The sequence below is a fragment of the Orcinus orca genome, chromosome 19, assembly GCF_937001465.1.
Source record: "Orcinus orca chromosome 19, mOrcOrc1.1, whole genome shotgun sequence".
In the NCBI taxonomy this organism is placed as follows: Eukaryota; Metazoa; Chordata; class Mammalia; order Artiodactyla; family Delphinidae; genus Orcinus; species Orcinus orca.
The window spans coordinates 8332981-8353137 of NC_064577.1; the positions used below are offsets into that span (position 1 = coordinate 8332981).

General features: G+C 42.7%; 1 protein-coding gene across 8 annotated transcripts in view; it reads right to left on the bottom strand.

The window, feature by feature from the left end:
* Positions 1-4842: 4842 nt before the first annotated feature.
* Positions 4843-20157, bottom strand: part of METTL16 (methyltransferase 16, N6-methyladenosine) — a 62146-nt gene continuing 46831 nt past the window's right edge. For 5 of the 8 annotated variants that reach the window (XM_004267044.4, XM_033423236.2, XM_033423234.2 and 2 more), the window contains 2 exons: positions 13444-13617; positions 4843-12929 (listed from right to left, as the gene is read on the bottom strand). In XM_004267044.4, coding sequence (XP_004267092.1) covers positions 12306-12929; positions 13444-13617 — 798 coding nt within the window. In that variant the 3' untranslated portion in view covers positions 4843-12305. Of the gene's footprint in view, positions 12930-13443; positions 13618-18182; positions 19147-20157 lie in introns of those variants that run through there. The other 3 variants (XM_033423239.2, XM_033423240.2, XM_033423241.2) reach the window with 2 other exon arrangements.

Below are 20157 nucleotides of genomic sequence, written 5' to 3' on the forward strand. Positions count from 1 at the left end.
CAGTTCTAATTAGAGTGGGACAGTGCCAGTTGCGTTCAGGATCTTGTGGCCTGGGCTTCACCATCATACAAAGCCAGAAAGCAAACCTTTATGAGGTTGGCTAAGTGGCAGATCCATCCCATTCTATCCCCACTTTGCCGTTAGAGGGGTACAGTCCTATCTGGGGAACTAGAGGAGAGCTAGACACATATAAAAGGTGTACAAATGATGCTTGCTGGCTTTGTGCCTTTCCTTTGAGGTCATAATGCATGCCAGGGAAAGAAAATTTGCACAGATTCTGGAAATCAAGAACCTAGTGAACAGGAGGAAGGGGGTTGTTTGCCAGAACCAGTCTACAGGGGCCTCTGATCTTTGCACACTTAATGCCCCACCATCTGTAGCTGAGCAGAGAGGGGCCATTACACACAAATGACAGGGTGACACTGGCTTTATGATGAAGCTGGAAAGCAACAGGGGATCAGAGCAGTAACTAACAGCCAAGTTCTTCTTTGCAGGATGAATGCTTTTCTCCTTGGAAGGCTAGATCTGTGCTGGTCCCAACATTGCTTCCTTTAAGGTGTCTGATACCTGCTGTGTGTGTGTATATGTGTGTGTGTATACACACACACACATAAACAGTCTAATATATATGTAAGTGACTTGAGATAATGTTGCTGACCAAGTTCTCATTTTGTTAGGGGTCAGCACTGTACCATTCTGCCCAGTGGCCCAGGATGCTCAGAGAGCGACCTCCAGCTGTACCCTTCTGCCTTCCTCAAGTGGTCATGGCACTCGTACAGCCCTGAAGTCTCTTCTAGAGGCTGAAGTCCAATTTTTCTGACTCGTCAGGGACCAGCTCTGTCACATCACAAAGGCACCCCTCTGAAAAGTAGTGCTCTGAAGACAGCTTTTCCTTCAGGGGTGGGGAAGCAGGAGATAAAAGTGGGGTGAACACAGAATTCAAATGCCAACCTCTCCCTTGTCCCCAATAACCCATCTGCTCCAGAGCTTAGTGGAGATGCTCGTTATTTAAAACAAACAGCCTTCCTGGCTTCACATGATCATCTGTTTATTTGGGTCATGTGGGGACAGCAGCCAGGGTATGTTAGGCAAAAAGCAAGGGTTTAGAAAGGAGGCTTTTCCTGGGCCTGTTGCTGCCAACAGGAGCCTGAAAATGACCAGAGTTTCTCATGAACCAAGGTTATTCTTGTTGGGGAATGGACTGTGGGGATGGGAGACAGATACCTATTAGGTGGCAAGGGGGAGGATAAAGGAGAGGAGTGAATAGGAGGGCTGTTGCATTTTAGCCGGCTTCCGGTCGCAAGGGGGTGGAGCTCAGGTAGAAGCTGGCCATTTATTCAGTCAAGGGAAAGTCTTTTTGATGTTTCAGCAGAAAGGTTAGCATGTTTGGGGAATAATCCAAAGCCCAGCCATTTCCAAAAAGTCGTTCCTAAAGTTTCTTTATGGCTTCTAGTGCTTAGTACCTTTGGGGCGGGAGGAAACCTGGCCCATCCATCATTGTGTAATTCTCATGGGAGGATTTTCTATTTCCACTCTTCCTCCTCAAGTCTTTTGTACCCCAAGGCCCAGTTCAACCCCCTGAATGTTTTGTTTTTGTTTTTTTTTGGCATCATGGCTTGTGAGATCTTAGTTCCCCGAACAGGGATCAAACCTCGGCCCACAGCAGTGAAAGTGCTGAGTCCTAACCACTGGACCACCAGGGAGTTCCCAACCCCCTCAGTTGTTTAATATGCTGAGCTAGTGACATTCCCTAATGAGGCTGTCTCCGATCCCCCCACCATTCACCCCAACAAAACTCTACATATATACATAACCCTAAGAGCTATGCAGATCAATTCCCTGACCCTCCAAAACATAAAAATAATAAGATGAAGGAAAGAGTGTGAAGCCATAGTACAAGTATACCAGATCCCAAATGTCCTAACCCTGTAGGCCTGACTTCTCAAATTATGCAAGTTGTCTTGGAGAGCTTTTCACCTATTATAGTTAAAACAAGACCAAAGGGAGAAAGCTGAGAGATGAAGAGGGAAAGACAGAAGACTAGTACACCCAGGGACACAGTACAACAGTACACGACGTTCTTTTCACAAATATTTACTGTGTGCCTAACATGTGCCAGACACTGGGCTATCTTCATAGCCAAGGCCAGGGGAACTTTGGTAAGCCAGAGCGGGGTAAAAGATCACAGAGCTGAACTCAATTCCACAGCGATACCCGGAAAAGGTAAAGCTTTGCTCTCTCCCACCATGCTGGATGTAGCACAAGAGATCAGAGGACTATATAAAGATCTGTAAGGAAGGGTACTGATATACTCTTTTCACTGAAGTCTTCACCCACCTTCCTCTACTCCTGGTGAGTTGTCAAAGGACCTCTCCTGAACCTATGAAACTGATACAGTCAAGTTCAGCCTTCCCGTTCACCTACTTCCTCTTCATTGGCTCACACAATGTCAGAACTGGAAGAGTTTCAATCACCTAGACCCATCTCCCAAGAGGTGTTTTATCCAAGGTCACAAAGCTGCTTAGTGTTAGCTGGGATGAGAAGTGGCCTGGTTCTCTTTGGAGTGTGTGGGACAGCTCAGCCTGGGGAGGAGGGTCCAGGGTCCTTGAAAACCTCACAGAAATGGCTGATGATGGGGAGCTGGCTGAAGACAGAAATACTCATTGACTTTGCTTAGTGGTGCCCAATGAACAAGCTTAGCAGGTGATTGAGAAGGCGAGGAAAGAGAATCAAACTTAGGATCCAGGGACTCAGAGGACACTGTACTGCCTCAGGCCACTCTGAGGAATGAAGATCAGGCCCAGGTAGACAGCCATTCTTCACTGGCGCTTATGTCTGGCTTGAAAAGGTGACTGGGGGAAAGGGGCAGATTTTTATCCAGGCAACCGCCCTGGGTGTGGATACTGAGTAGTAAGGAAAGAAATGCAGTTCAGAAGCAAAAAGGGAGGAGACACACACTCTGAGCTTTTCTGAGAAACCAAAGTGCCTAGCAAGCAGGCAGTACAGCTGGAGAGATGGGGTCCATGGATGACTTGGGAAGGAGGAAGCTGATCAAAGGGGAAAGGCACAAGGGAAAGGATGAGGACTTCAGTTACTCCTTTGAAGACAAACAAGAGGTGGCTTTATGAGAGTAAGTTAATTCAGGTCATGGGAGTGAGACTGGGCAAAGTTATTAGTAGAGGGAGGCGGAGTCTTGCAATGAGAGTCAAGAGCCAGCTGGATCAGTGGGGGTGGTGGATGTCAAAGGCAGGGAAGGCCCCTCCCAGGGCAGAGGGGCTGGAATGCAATCAGTGCCCCACACAAAGGACTCTGGTCCTTGGTCACAGCCAATCCAAGCTCACACGTAAAAGCAAGCCTGCAGATCAAGTCTTTAAAACTCAAGATATCAGCTACCTGCGCTAGTGACTGATGCTCTCTCAGAAGAGTACGTAGGGCCTGGACCGGTGGCCTCTTACTGGCTGGACTGCCTCCATCCAGGGCTCAGCTCCATGCCCACAACCAGATTTCTTACCAAGGGACCGGGGCCCATTGGGAGAGTCTATACTGGGCAGTGCTGGGGACACTCTAGGACTCTCGAGGAGCCACATTCCAGCCAGTGCCTCTCCTCCCACTTCCAGGCTGGGGGCTGGGATGGTACATACCCCTGTTCCCGAGCCCCCAGCCCCCAGCCCACTTGAGTCCCTGTTCCCATCACAGACACCTCACACAGCAGTGCTAGAGTTCACCAGTCATCTCTCTGAAGAGTTTACTCTGTGGTAAGTCTGAACCATTCACTAAACACAATTAAGTCCTTATAACTTACACCACACACCAACATAAATGCAAGTGTTAAATGTAAAAAATAATGTCAAAAAGAGCCATAATAAAATACAGGCAAACATTTTTCTGCTCCAAGGGTGGTGAAAGAGGTTTCTACCCATAAAGGCAAACAAAGAAAATATAAAGGAACAGTTTTGGCAGATGTGATTATATAAGCCCTCTAAAAGCTCCTTGACTGTAAAAACAAAATAATTATCACCCACCATAAACAAGAACAAAAGGTAAATGACAAAATGGAGGGAAATATTGGCAAGATGTGCCCTTGCAATTTCAATAACAGAAAGAATACTTGGATAGAAAAGTGAATGTAGAACATAATTTAAAATTCATAAAACAATAAATATATGAAGTAACATAATATATATATGAAAATGTTTGGCCTTGCAATACCATGATAAAATTAAAACAGTGAAAATATTCTTTATCAGTTGATAAAGGATTTTTTTTTTTTTTTGGATAAAGGACTTTTTAAAACTGGCCTTCTAGTGCTATCAAATGTGTGGTAAAAACAGACACCTGTGGAAATGTAAAGTAGCACAACTTTTTCAGTGAACAAATTGGCAATATATATGGAAAGCCTTTAAAAGAGCATTATCCCTTCTGCTTCAGTAATCCTTACATAAATTTATCCTAAAGCAATAAGAAAACACATAAACACTTCTGTACAAACATATTCACTAAGCATTATTTACAGAAGTGAAAACCAGAAAACCTCAATTTCCAACAAGGAACAACTGGTTTCGTGAAGTGATGCTCACAATACGGCACGTGAAGAAAACCGGGTTGTTAATAAACGAAAATGTTAACAGTGGTTGTTTTTGGGCAGTGCAATTACCGGTAATTTTTATTTTCACAAGTTTTCCCACACATGGATTAATTTTATAATCAGAAAAAGGTTATCACAATATATTGCTGAATGAAAACGTTTATAAAATAGTAACACAGAACGTGACTCCACATTTGCTGTTTAAAAATATATATGCCTATAAAAATACTAAGATAACAAAATGTAAAATAACTCCATTTGAGTAGTGGAATTATAAACTTTTATTATTTTCTAAAGTTCTTACAATGAAAACATTACTTTCGTAAAATGAAATTATGTTAAAGGGGAAAAGTTCTCCCGTGCTTCCTCAGGAAGGGCCTCATACCTAGTTTTTCTTTCCGTTTCTTCACCCCCTCCCCCTAACGCATCTAAACCTGCTCTTTGTGCTGCTTAGCCCTGAAACCCCCCAGAGACAGTTCAGGCTTCCCTCACAGTCCAGGTGAGAGGTGTGGAACAGCACTAAGGCACTGGCACCAGGGCTGGAGAGGCTGGGCTGGATTCGGGGGCTCTTTCGAAGGTGGTGAGGAGAGGGAGATGCGGAGATTTCTAACGTGGACGGCTGGGTGCGTGGTGGCCGAGAACACAGGAGAGAAGCAGGGGCAGACAAGCTGAGTTTGCACAGCCACAGACCCGGGGAAGGTGTCCACTGGGTGGCTAGCTACGTGGGTGTTGGAAGTTGAGGAAAGGCCTAGACTTGGGCGTGATGAATGTAGGAGTGAGCAGGACTGAAGTCACGGAGTGGACACGGTCAGCCACAAGTGAGAGAAAAAAGCGAGGCCCATGGATAGAATCTGGGATTCTCCCTTTAAGAGGTGAGGAGAACTCTTAAAATGGGAGGGTAGGCAGCAACCAGACTTCAGTAGCTTTAATAAAGAGTGAGGAAAGTGGAGGCAGCAAACACGTAGACACTTCTACCACTTGGTGGTAGAAGAGGCCACAAACTGGTGGTCTACCAGGTCTCTACAAAATACTGATTTCACTGTTAGGGTTTACATACTTCTCCTAAATCTGGATTTCTGGATTTCCTCAAGAAAGAAGAGGAAGACCCAACAACACTGGGCAGCCATTTCTGCATGGCAATAACAACCGGAATTGAAAAAAAGCTACTTCATAGCAGGAGTACTCCATTAGTGGGAGCTCCAGCCCTTCTCGCCTGGCCCCTGGTGTAGAAGATGAGGAAATACTTCCCTTTGTGAATGAAAGTCCTCATTAATGCTCATCTAGACTTCACTGAAATAGAGGCCAGCGTTTGACCCATAAGCCCCACGTTTGGCCCCCGAAGGCAAATCCTGGGACAAACATACCTGAATTAGGGATCCTGACCAGACTGCGAATGCCCATTTCCCAGCAAGAGACATCGTATCAAAAGCCTCTGGAGGGCTTCCCTGGTGGCACAGTGGTTAAGAATCCGCCTGCCAATGCAGGGGACATGGGTTCGAGCCCTGGTCTGGGAAGATCCCACATGCTGCGGAGCAACTAAGCCCGTGCACCACAACTACTGAGCCTGCGCTCTAGAGCTTCCGAGCCACAACTACTGAAGCCCGCATACCTAGAGCCTGTGCTCCGCAACTAGAGAAGCCACCACAAGGAGAAGCCTGCGCACCTCAACGAAGAGTAGCCCCCGCTCTCCACAACTAGAGAAAGACCGCGAGCAGCAACGAAGACCCAACTCAGCCAAAAATATATAAATAAAATAAATTTTTTAAAAAAACAAAAAAGCAAAAGAGAACAAAACCCAAGAGCGTCTGGAATTACAAACGTAGGGGAGCAAGCCCGCTCTCACCCACTGCCCCAGGCTCAGCGGCGCTCCCTGGGCAGCCTTCTTTTGGGCAGAAGCAGCACAGGCTTCCCTGCATGGCTGCCAGGGCCCGCCCCCAGCTGGGGACTTCCCGGCTCTGCTCCCAGACGCTCAGCCACACTCCCTGAATGGGCCCACCCGATGGCAGGCAGCCTTTCCTTCTCTCCAGATTTACACAGTCCATTCCTCTACCTGGGGAAGACGACTTGCTATTTTTATAACAATTGTTACCTTCTCCAGCAAGATCAGAAAATACGTCAGTTTTGCATTCTGTAAGTGAAATATTTGATGCTGCCTAAAAAAAAAAAAAAAAACTTTCTTCTGTTATTATACAATTACATATTGTCAAAAGAGTCGTTACCTAATTATCGGTTATTTTACATTGATTCTGATGCAACATGTGCTTGCATTAGACATTTTATTTTGTGGTTTTGCTATCTACTTAATTATCTGTACTACTGCCAAATACAAAATTCTATAAAGATTTGGTAGCATAAGTTAAGAACTAATTATAAGCAATTTCACTTATTACATCTTGTTCACTGATCATAGGCTGGAAAATTACCTTCAAATGCTACATTGTGAAGGTGGGTAAGAGATGCTTTTCTATTCCCTGTGTCATATCATTGAAGTCTCCTTCCCTAGAGATGGGTCAAATAAGCCCAGAAGTCTATTTCCACCCTCAGTGTAGCACTTGTTATGAATCTTGAGATTTGGTATGAAATCTCAGTCTCTTATCTCTGGACCTGAGTTCAAGTCCCACCTCTGTGACTTAGCTCTGTGAACAACCTTAGGGCAAGTCACTTAAGTTCTCTGAGCTGCCACTTCTTTAACTGATCACACAGGGACTCCATACTTCTTTGAAGGGTTACTAAGTCAGACAATTTACATAGAGGACGGACAATAAGTACTGGTTCCCTGTTCATCCTCCCAGTACACAGGAGCTTGGATTTTGCTCTCAGTCAGAGAGTGGCAGTCTACACCCGCAGTTATACACTTGAGGTCTCAGCCTTTTCACCTGAGTCTCCTGGTAGAAGATTTTCTGACCAGAGATAGAAAACTCAAAGGAGACTAAAAAGAGGTGAACAAGTTGAGACGCCTACTCTTTGTTCATGGACTCTCCCAGGTGCTTTAGTATTTCTCTCACTTAACTGCTGCTACAACTCTGGGAAGCAAGAATTCTTCAACGTTTGTATGAGGAATCCAAGCTTTAGTGAGAATGACTGACCCTGTAAGTAGAACTGGAACGCAGACCCAGGTCTGATGAACTGTGAAGGCTGTGCTCTTCTCTGTTTTCCGCTCCCCTGCACTTTCTGGTCCACTCCGTCTTATCTCCGTTCCCTGGCTCCTAATAAGCACCTGTGGTCCCTCACTTCCCTGAAGAGAGCCGGAGCCCCCCATGTCTCTGCTGGGGCTGAGAGAGGCAGAGAGGCTGCACCTCAAAGGGCATGCAGAGCTGCAAGGCCTTCAGTCACAACACAGTCCCCTGGGGTAAAAGCAAAGCCTCCGAAAGGCAGCATTAGCTGTTCCAACCAGCAATTGAAAAACATAAACCGCTGTTTTAGTCATTTGGGTGAGTCACAGCAGAGGATCTGAATGTCTTTACAGAGCAGAGCAGGAACTCTCTGGTATGTGTGTGAGGCCCTGCTGCTCGTGGGTGAGCCTCACGCAGGGCTTTCTAATACTGTACTGGCACGAGCACCAAGAGGTTTGTACTTGGGAGCATTAGGAAGTTCAAGACCATCAATGCCCTGCTCCAAGAGGCAGAGGCCAATCCATTCTCACCAGTAAAGCCTCTTCTGGGTTTTCCTGGGGTTAGTGCCCATTCAGCAAACTGATTCTCCTGAGCATTAACTTCTCCAAAAAAGTTGTGGTCACATCCCTTTCCCAGGGCACCTCCTGGCTGGCTGTAAAACTGCTGCACCTTTGAGACCTTCCTTCTCTCAGAGGGTTCCTTAGTTTCCCAAACTGGACCTTCTTCCTCCTCATGTACAGGTCTGTTGCATGGCCACCTAGGACATCTGTTCCTCCTCGGCCATAAAAATAAGGGCAGATGGAGTTTCCCCTTGAGCCCACACAGACCCAGGGTTAGTGACAGACATGTTCCACACAGAAACACCTCTGGTGGAAAAGAAGGCCCAGCTAACCTGTATAATATACCTAACACAGAACCAACTGTGACAATGTTTTATGTAAATAACACAGCACATGCATGCTCTCCAGCAGCCAGATAAACCAAAACAAGAATTAAAAGACAAAAGAAGATTGAAAGCAGCTTCTTTCTTAAGGCTCTCTATATTACTCTTCCTGCAACATAAAGCTTTTGAAAAGTTACTATTTAAAATCACTAAACATCCCCCTCTGGTACCCCCATTAACTAGAGACCAATAAAAAGTTGATCCAAGGGACTGACCCAACCTGGATATATTTTAGAGTAGCAGGACAAGTCAACTGGTACCATAAAGAAACATTAAAAGGTTGAAAGCTTATGCCCAGACTGCAGGGTGGTGGGGTTTTCTTTATTTCTACTTTTATCTCTCTAATTTTTTTATGTTAAAATATACTTGCTTCCATAAAAATGTTTATCTGAGTAGCAACTGGATATTTCAAGACAATACCAAGGACACTATTTTATCCACGCCACAGTGAAGTTGATAAAAGGGCCAAATACGCCCCCATGTGGCTACAGAGGAAAATGCCTCGGTTTAAGTAAGAAGGAGGGGCTTACAGGAGGCCTCGAATTTTCTACAGGCCTTTGCATCTTTTTCACACCCTGCAGTTTTATTACTTGTCAGAGCTTAGAAGTTGCTGTGCTCACATGGTAAGCTTTGATTTCTATCAAGAGAAGAGAGGTTTCATGTTTTTAAAAATATATACTAAAGTTTTAAGTAATCCACATGCACCCTTAATTAAGGTCAGCTGAAACTCTAACACAGAGACACTAACCCTACTAGGACAAGCAGCGATGCTCTGGCGTGTGAATACCTGGGCAACGATGTGGGGTGAAGGGACCAAACTGCTGGAAGCAAAGCAGATTCCAAAGAACAAAAGCAGCTTATTCCCCTCCTTGGAAAACAAGTTCAGCTTCTGTTCCCACTTTGGTTATCAAGAGATCAGAAGCCAATGCAAGGGACCAGAATAGAATTTAAGATAATACCACAAAGATCGTATTCCACACCAATCCATCAACATGAACTTGACCTCTAGACACTTCGGCAAGTATCACTCAACATTATGATACCTGGGTCAATAACCTATTTCTTCTAAAAAAATTCCTCTTCCCCATATCAGAGGTGTAGGCTACCACATATCACACGCGTTGTAAGTATATGCGTAAGTGAAAGAATTTTTAGATGTTTTTTCAAAAGTTTCAATGTTCTCTCATTAAATAGAAATAGCTATTCAGAGAAGGAAACGAAGACACACAAATGCAAAAATGGCACTCACAGCTCTGGCACTGGAAGCTTCTGTTGTCACATACTTTTTAAATTCTAAGAGCATTACCTTAACACCTACAAAACGTCCTCCATGACACCAGGCCTTAAACCTGGGGCACCAAACACATATAGACACAAGACACATCTCCCGGGCCTGCAGGTCCACAGAGGATTCTTTGGAGACCTCTAAGTATCAGACTTAAACAAAGGCTAATACTGTACCTGAAGCACAGTTTGAACAGGCGAGGAGCATAAATAATGCACTCCTGTGACAACATGGAAAAATACAAGACATCAGATGAGAAAAGAGCTTAATATAAAACTGCAGCATGAACACAACCAAAGTTGAACCCACACACTCACACACCCCATCTACAGAAAGAGATTAGAGACTAGAAGGAAACACTGAGATACCAATCGTGGCTGTGCTTCAGAAGGTTGAGACTAGGGGTGATTTTGAAGCTGTTTTCTCCTTTCATCTTTCCAGATCTTTAATAATGAGCATACACTACTCTTTTATAGTGAGACAAACAAGCAAATACTTAATGATCACTTATCGAGTGAATGGTTGTCGTCTAACTCACTTATCCTAAAATTTTATGAAGATATAAACTAGGTTTGGGTCCAGCATATGATTCCAATGTGTCCTAAGAGGTAAGCAGAGCAGGATGGTGTGGGTGAGTACAGGAGATGAGCACAGGAATCTAGGGCCCTGCAATGAATCTTGGCTCTGTGGGACCCTGGGTGTTGGTTTCCTTATCCTGTCAAAGAAGAGGCTGGACTAGCATAGTGGTTCCTAATCCTCAGTGAGTTACTAACTGCTCTAAGTCAGGGACCCTTCTCTCCAGAAGAAAACCCCAAATATGTCCAGAGCTTTCGGAAATAATCCAGGTGGCTATGGGTTCTCCAGAGGTTCATGGACCAGGTTAAGAACACTGGTTGGTTAATATGTTCTCTTCTGCAGCTCTGTCTCCACGGCCATAGGGAGGTATAATATGGTCCTATTTCCATTTCCTGTATCTTTGCTGAGGGACTGGTCTAGCTGCTGCTAAAGTATGCCAAGGTCACCAGTTTTCTGCCCCAACCAATGTCACCTTTTAAAAGTGTGGCTTAACTACGCAGTCTTCTTCGCAGATAGCAAGGAGCTCTGGCACCATACTCAGAAATTTCAGGCTAAATAGAACCCTAGGCTGCTGGTGTAAAATCAAGCCATGAAAAGTCAAGCACAGCAGAGGATAACTGAGACACCAAGAGAATAAAAGAGAGACTCCTTTTCCAGAGACATTCCTGCCAAGCCCTGACACTACAATTAGAAACATGTTTTAAGAACATGGTTACCTCGGCCTTAGAATTCTCCAATGGTAACAGGTAAACAAAGAAGGGATTACAAGGGAACCCCAAAAAACCGTCTTTGATCAGCGACAACTTATCTGCCAATAGATGAGACTTTCTTAAGCAACTTACTACACATAACTATCTTACTCCATTTTTATTTCTATCATCAATCACCTATCCATTCAAAGCCAAGAAAATATTTTCCCCAACCCCAGGATTCAAACAGGATTGACAGTTTTCAATTCTGAATACTCTTATATTAGCTCCACTTCAAATGTCGAAACAAATTAAAAAATATCACACACCAGTAAAACTGCTACAAAATAGTACTTTAAACAGGTTGGAGGTAGGGGTATCATTCTGCTTCATTCTGTTCTGAGATACATTCTGTATCTGAGATACATTCTGCTGTATCTCAGTCACATCTGGCAGTTTTGATTCCCTAATTCTGTTTCTGAAATAACCAACATCAAAACAGACAAGAGTCAGGAATATGCCAATGTTTCCGACGTTTCCAGGCGCTTCCTGATTGGCCCTTCTTCCTGGCATTACTGAGCTTTCTCTCCCTGACTCTCCCGCCACCTACCATTAGGCCAGTTCCCTTCTCAGGACTGACACAGGGGTCATCAACTATATGTACCCAAAGTCTTCAGTCTTGAAGGTGACTTTAGAAGAAGGTACAGGGCTATCTGGTATACCACCTCCACCAGGGGGTTGAGAAAGTCACCCCTTCTCAGGAAGCAACCAGGGGTGACAGAGTGTGATGCTCTGTAAGTTCTGACCAGGATCAGACTGCAAAAATAATCCTTTTGGCCTCAGAAAACCAGTCTAAAGCTAAGGTGATCAGCTTAAGTCAGGTTTAAATCCCTTGTGAGTTTACTGATGGCTTTTTGTTGATGCAAATAATCACAATTCTTCCTCTGAACTACCATACTACAGGGCCCTGTTAACTTAAAAAAAAAGGGAGGGGGATGTTTAAAATGGATTAATTTGTTTCAGATAATTCCAGCAGGCCAATGGTGGGATTCAGCTTGCCACCCCACAGGCCACACTCCAAAGCAAGCTGCTTTACTGTGCAAGGAGTTTGGAGTTAACTAGCAACAAGCCTGAAAATTTGGTTACGTATATAAGTACAAAGCTGGTTCATCAAATCCCTGTTCTGGCCCTCAACCCAATGCATTTCAACTAAGGCATCATCTACCTCCTTCTTAACGTTTATCAAACACTTGAATAGGTAACATCCAGCCACTCTTTGGAGATGGTTCCCTTTTTCAGATACTGGGTTGCTGAATTGCTCAGAAGCCTCTTGGTCCTGGGCTCCATTACTGGAGCCTTTACAACTTTCCCAAACCTCCATCTCTCCCTTTTCCTCACTCCTTTCATCCTCCATGGGTTCTGGGTTTTCCTCCTGGGAAAGCGAGTCCTGGTTTGGGCCATGGCCCTCCACAGTAGCAGACTCGCCTTCCTGTAGAGCAGGCCCACACAGAGCACTCTCCTGGGGACCCTGAGCCAAGTCTTGGTTCTTGCCAGACTCTTTAGCGGGGGACCTTTTCTCTTCCAAGGCTTGGATGACGTTCTTGGGAGCTCGGGGAACTTCTCTCAGTTGTCTCACTCGGTCCCTTTTCTTCCTCCTTAAGTGAATCCAGGAGTTTTCTATGGCTGTTAGGAAAAGGCTAATTTCCTCCTTTCCACAGGGAACTCGTTTATGCTGGACCTGTTCGGAGGAAAAACAGAATTTTATAGGAAATCACTTTTCCCCTCTGAAAACTCCTTAGAACTTTCTTTTTTAAAAAAGAAAAGAGGGCTTCCCTGGTGGCACAGTGGTTAAGAATCTGCCTGCCAATGCGGGGGACACGGGTTCGAGCCCTGGTCCAGGAAGGTCCCACATGCCGTGGAGCAACTAAGCCCGTGCGCCACAACTGCTGAGCCTGTGCTCTAGAGCCCAACGAGCCACAACTACTGAGCCTGCGTGCCACAACTACTGAAGTCCGCACACCTAGAGCCCATGCTCCACAACAAGAGAAGCCACTGTAATGAGAAGTCCGCACACCGCAGCAAAGAGTAGCCCCTGCTTCCCGCAACTAGAAAGAGCCCCGCGCACAGCAATGAAGACCGAACGCAGCCAAAGATAAATAAACTTTTTAAAAAATTAAAAAACAGAAGAAAAAATAAAAGGAAAAAGAGAGATTATTATAAGTACTTCTTCAATGTGCTTATTAACCAGGTACCTTCAGATCGGTGAGAATTTTTTCAATCCATGTTGTCACAACTACTATGCCTTCCACTGTCTCAGAGCCCAAAGACGATGCTTTGAGGGATAATTCTTTCATCACAGATTCCAATACTACAAACGTAATGGGTTTCCTTGGCTTCTCTAATTTTCTTCGCTTACTTGGTGGTGACTGAAAGAAAAAGAAGGCATGGGAGAAGAGGGAAGGTTATCCAAATAACTAAATCTCATGCCTTATAATGAATTCAGCTTGGGAAATATCCATGACCTCTGCTACCAATCACAGAGCACTAAAAACACAAAGGCGTTTGCATCTTTATTTTTAATACTCAAAACAACCCTGCAAAATGGGTTTATCATCTCCCCATTTTACAGAAGGGAAAAACTAAGATACAGAGAGCCTATGTAATCAGCTCCAGGTCGCAGAGTTAGTATTTGTCAAGTTAGGATTTGAACCCCAAAGCCAGGTCTTTTCTGCCATACCATGCTGCCTGTGTTCTGGCTATCAGTACGTAACTCCTCCACTTACTAAAGGTCCTTAATCTACCTGTTGTGCCCAAAACAGGCCTGTGCAAGTATAATTTCATGGCACCTCAAGGACCCCAAGGGCATTGTGTTATTTTCTATAAAGAAATGCATGGCTTAAAATCACCACCTTGTAGCCTGAGTTTATACTTGCCAAGGCTTGAAAGAAAGCAGCTGGTGAGCCACAGTTTGTGAGATCACATGCTAGGAATGACCAGGGCCATCAGAATTACATCGGCGGAAAAGGACGCTGAATCTTGGTTAACATTAGGGCCAAGCCAGTGGCTAGCTAAGCACTGCCTCTCAGCTGGGGAGAGGGGACACCAGTACCGAAGAGAACAGCGGATTTGAAAGCTGGTTCCACATAACTCAAGGTTGTCGTCTTTCTTTAAATTTCAAGCTTGGAAAGTGATTTACACTCTAACCACTAGAGGGACTCAAGTTCCATTTTAAAAACCAAGTGACACTGCTGTATTTAAAGTTTATTTCTTTAAAGTAAAAACTTGCTAAATTTTTTTAAATGACTCAGCTAAGACCAGATATATTATGGATACTTTAAGAGACAGACTTGTAGACAACTTTTATCAAAACTTAAAAAAAATTAAGCTAATTCTAAGGTTAAATGGGTCAAAATGAGCAGGATTATAAGAAGGCTCAAAAAAAGAAAACACCTAGTCAGCTTTGAAGATCTTCTCCTAAAGAAAGGCCTCTGATAATTGTGCTGCTAACTCCAATTCTGCCTGGAAACAGTGACAGAGCACGTCCATATACACACATAGTCAGGTCCAGTTACTGGGTGAGGTCTTATAGGAACTAACCAGCTACTCCCTACCCCACACATACACAACAAAATATCCAGTTTATTCTATGCTAGAAAACTTTTAGATGGTATTTCTTAGAAACAATCTACATTTTCTCTTTATACCAGATATTAACCAATAAAGAATGGACATTAAAGAACAATAGAAAACAAGCTTAGAAGAAAAGGACCAAAAACAAAGGGTGTGTGTATGAGTCAGAAACCTGCCCTTGAGAAATGAATGGTGGACTCTAAGCCCTGAGTCTGAACTTGCTCAGTTAATGTTTCAGACAAGATGAGACAAATTCATGTTGACATTAAGATAGTAGTATTGTTATTACTCAATCACCCAGCATAAGAAACATAATTTCTACAATTACGGACAGCCTAACACTTTGCACTAAGGAGCTTAAGATATGATTATTAAGCTGGGGGTGAAAAAAGATGGTGGTGTTGTAGGAGGAGGATGGGGGAGAAGAATCAGATTCCCTTTCCACTTCCTGACATCCAAAGGCTGTTAACATGGAAAGGTCACCGTCACAGGGCCATCCCTGACAGCACACCAAAGGTCATCTACAAATATGGCTAAAAGGATAACGCCCCATCTCTCTTCTGACAGAGGTGGTAATCATTTGTGCTCACAAATTCCAACCAGCAAAGTGAAGATATTGCTGTGTTTCTCATTTCCTGCACTATTCTTCTCCAAAAGTAAGAATGGACTCATCATCACTTCTAGAACTAAAGGAGAAAAATGCATCCTCACCAAACTTAACAAGAGCTCTATCAAGGATCCACTTTACAAGTTCCAAGGGAGTCAGAAACAACAAAGCAGTTTATTGCCTTCTTACACCAGTACTAAAATGAAACCTCCTCTATCTCATATATTGCTCCTTTACCTTGCATCCTGGCTCCAGTGTTCCATATACAATGGTCAATCAACAAATCTGGTATTTCCGAAGATTTTTAGTGAATTGTTTTAATACACACACATATTCTCAGGATTGTTTTAGTTTTGCTCTACTATAGAAACTAGGTAGGCACTCAAAGAGACAGATAATTTATACTTTAGAAATTCTCAAAGTTTTTAAATGATTAGAGATTAACTTAAGCCTGGCTTACAGCAATCATTCCTCTCCCTTTCTCGTTCGTACTGTAAATTCTTAGTAGGCAGGGCCAGAGTAAAATACAGGAGCAGGTCTTAAAGAAATTAATAGTTAAATTCAACCCCACAGGTTCAACAGTAGGTAACTGTATATATACCCTGTTACAACACCAGTAAATAGAAGCTATCTGTTTTTCCCCAACTGAGATGATCTTAATTTGCTAATATGCTTTTAAATCTCAAACCACAAATATTTTCAATGAAGAGTTCTACACTCAAACTGTCATAATATAGTTTAGAAGACAAAGTAACATAAATAATTCAACATTTTAAAGCATAAATTTAAAAATCAATAATTTACAATGGTTAATTCAGTTTAGTGCAAAGAATCAGAAGGTGAATTTACAACTGCTTTTGGATTAGAAGATGAACTGCTGTATTACCCAGCTGAAATTACAATGTGAAAGAAGTTTGGTGGGGGGCTGTAAATCCCGCAGGGGATACAGGTTTTGTATTGCTTGAACTGCAAGGATTCAATGAATAAAAATCAACGGGGAGGAGCGTCAAGTGTTACTATACTGAAACCATAAACTGGACAAAAACAGTTCTTAAATTTTTAAAATATGCTTTACCTAGCAGAGCTGTCTTTAAATTTCTTAAATCATCACTCTTATATTAATTTCTAGATCTCAGTGGTACAATTAGTCAGGAGACTTTCAAATTAGGTGTAACCTGACGCAATCCCGTGTAGCATCTGCTATGCTGCTGAAACTCTGCTGTTAACTACAGCTAAGGCAGAAACTCCCAATGAAGCCACAGGCTGCATGAAAGCTTTAAGAGCTCCCTCATATCTGCAGGAAAAGGGAGTCATTCACTAAGACCTGCTGAGCATGAAGCCACAGCCTCCTCGTTTAGACAAAGCAGCTTCTAGAATGGTCTGGAGGGGAAAGGAGTGCTCTTGGCTACTGCACTTGGGTCCTCCCTGCTCTACCATACTCTGAATGGCTACTGCCCCAGGTCCTCCAGGAACAAGCAGAATGTCTGTAAGCTGCTATTCAGCACAGGCTGTCATTTATGGAGAAACAAAGCCAAGCAGCCAACACTGACACCTGGCTGGAATACACACAGGAGGTGCGCTGGGAAGGACAGTCAGACCATCTTGCCTTATTCAAATGTGTATCAGCTCTGCTGCCATGAAGTGGACAAAATATTCTGTTGTCTAAAAGTGCGGCTTCCTTATTAACAGCCCAGTGGCATTTCTGTTGTTACCTAATCTGCCAGGTTACTGTTTCTAAAATGTCCCTGTAATCATTCCTAGATATATTCAAAAACAATAAAAAGTAAAAAATCAGGGGGAAGGAAAGTTTATGTAGAATGCTACCTATCTAAGAAGGGGTGGCTATAACTACATGTGTATTTCTTTATGTTAAAACAACCAAACAAAAACCAATGGAAGGATAAATTATAAAATCGTTTAAATAGTAATCCAAGGAGAAGAGGGATTGATTGGGGTGAAAGAGACAAGAGAAAGAAGCTACACTTCTAACTATATCCTTTTCAGTATTTGATTTTGAAACCATGGGTAAATATCTTTTACAATTACAAAACAAAATTAAATAGTACAAAAAGAGGCAATCCCTAAAAATATAAAGTAGAATGAAACAAATGAACGTAACTGTGTACGGACTGGTGGCATAAACCCACAAAAAGGCAACATTCCAAATGACTTTAAAATCCATCGTGAGACAGTCCCCAAGGACAAAAGAATGAAAAAAAAAAAAAGCTATTTTCACAAATCATTTGGTGATGTTAACTTTGAGACTGCCGTGGTATATCATAGGCCAAAACAAATGAGTAATTAATTATGGTCAAGGACTGAGATTTTTGGCATGGAATTTTTGAACAGGAGATATAGACAATTGGTGAAGTTAAGTAGAAACTAAATAGAAAGTCGGAACTAGGATGTATTTTATCTTTAAAAACAAAATCGAAAAATAGTTGCTGCCAGCTCTGGGGAAGAAAAAAAACGTATTTTTGGGGGGAGCAACCTGTCATACTAGACAGCAAGGGAGCTACTACCCAAGACTCTAGTATGATAAGACGACTCAGCATCCAACTTGAATAAACACTCCATGGGCAAAGATGGGACATAATCTGTGCATCAATAAAGATAATAAGTGTAACAGACTGAAAAATACTGAAAGTGTAAATCCATGAGTTCATAATAGTCTAAAAACAAAACCTAAACCACCCTCTTTGGTCACTTCTGGGAGATGCTAGGGAACCACTAACTCATTATTCTTAAAACTGCCAATTTATAGGAAAGACAGGGTCTGAGGAACATATTAACACCACGGAGATGCACTCAGAAAAATCCAGATATAAAAAACTCTATAGGACAAATATCCCATTTTCTTTAACAAATTACAAGGGAGTGGGTGACAGAAGGGGGAAAGAGGGGGTGGACAACCATACTAAAAGCAATTCAAAGGATATAGCTATCAACTGCAACACATAAAACTTAGTAAGACTCTAGTTTGACAAACTTTAAAACATCTGAGACAGTAAGAAAAATTTGATCAACTATACAGCCAACATGAAGGAATTATAAATTATTGTGGTTATGTTTTTTTTTTAAAGAATCTTTACCTTTTACAGATAAATATGAAAATGGTTATGGATAATATACTGTCTGAGATTTGCTTCAGAATCGTCAGGGCAGGGGGAAGGAGTATATGGAATACAGATGAAACAAGAATAGCCATGAGCTGTCAACAGTCAACGTAGGTGATTGATAGGTAAACACTAGGTGTCTTCCTAGACTGTCAATCGACTCAATATTAAAATTATTTAACTTCAAAAACTAAAAACAAAGATATATATTATGGAATACAATACAAAATTCAAATGCATATTAAAGAGAAAAGAAGAGACTTCAAGAGTACAGAGTGCTTCCTGGGAAATTCTTTATTGTCACCTTGATGCCCAGGGATTTGTCAGAAAACATTTCCTCCTATAGCTGATACTTCAGTGGAAAAGTCTGAGAATCACTGTACCACATCATTTATTCCTTCATTTTCATTTATTTAATAATTATTATTTGAGGACCAGACACTATACTAGGTTGATGCCATGTAGAAGACACAATATGGACAAAGAGTGAACACAGGAGCAGGATCCCAATATCAATTTAGGAAGAGTGAGGGCAAACTTCACAGGTGGCAGTATCTGAACTAACTTGATAGATGAGAGTCTGATGGTCAGAGAGGAATCTCCTGGAGAGGGATCAGAGAGCAGAAGCTCAACATTACTGGGGCATCAAATATGGAGGTGGGTGAGAAGGAATGGTGGGGAATGACAATACAATATATTTTACTGAGCATTTACTATATACCAGGCACTGTGTTAATTATATTTAATCCTCAAAACCCTATGTGGTAGGTACTATTATTACCCCCATCTTATAGATGAGGAAACTGAAACTTAGAAAAGTAACCTGCTCAAACATAAAGCTAGACAGGGCCCAGCACACAAAAGGCTTTTTCTATACACTATGCAATAGTTTTGGTGCTATCCACCATGCCACAGTTAAACAGAATACCAATACAAACTACTAGGTCACAAGGAAGTTCATGCAGAATACAAATGACTGAAAGAGATAAGTCCAGAGAGATTTCTATGGGCTGCATGGTTAAGAAGGCTTTATGCAGAAGCTGGAATTGAGCTGGGCTGCAGTGGAGGGAAGTTCACAGGAAGGATCAGAGAAAGGGCTGTGAACAAAGGCTGTACAAAGTCAGTTATGACTCTGGCATCGTGAAAAGACTGTGGAACTTCTAATATCGTAGAAGACAGTACAGTCAGGAAAACAGGGAGCAATTAGGATGGAAGCGAAAGTCAAAGACAGATTTGGGAGGCCCAAGGAGCCACTGAGGAGCTATACATTCTTTGAATGGTGAGTTTAGGATGAATCCAAGTGACTGTTACATGGAAGGCTGTTGGGATGGCCTATAAGCAAGGTGATGAAGGGTTGCCTAAGTAGGTTAATACATGGCTAGGCTGGAATAAAAGGCAGTCCTCTGGCAGTACAGTGAGTAGGAGCTTAGGCTGTGAAATCAGACTAATCTGGGTTCCAACCTGACTTTTTAGAGCCTCCAATTTCCTCATCTAGGAAGTGGGGATAATACCACATATTTGACTTGTCAGGTTTAAATAAAATGACATAATGCGTGTGAAGCATTCACATCACAATTTGAAGCACTATATCCACTGCTTTAAATCTACTATAC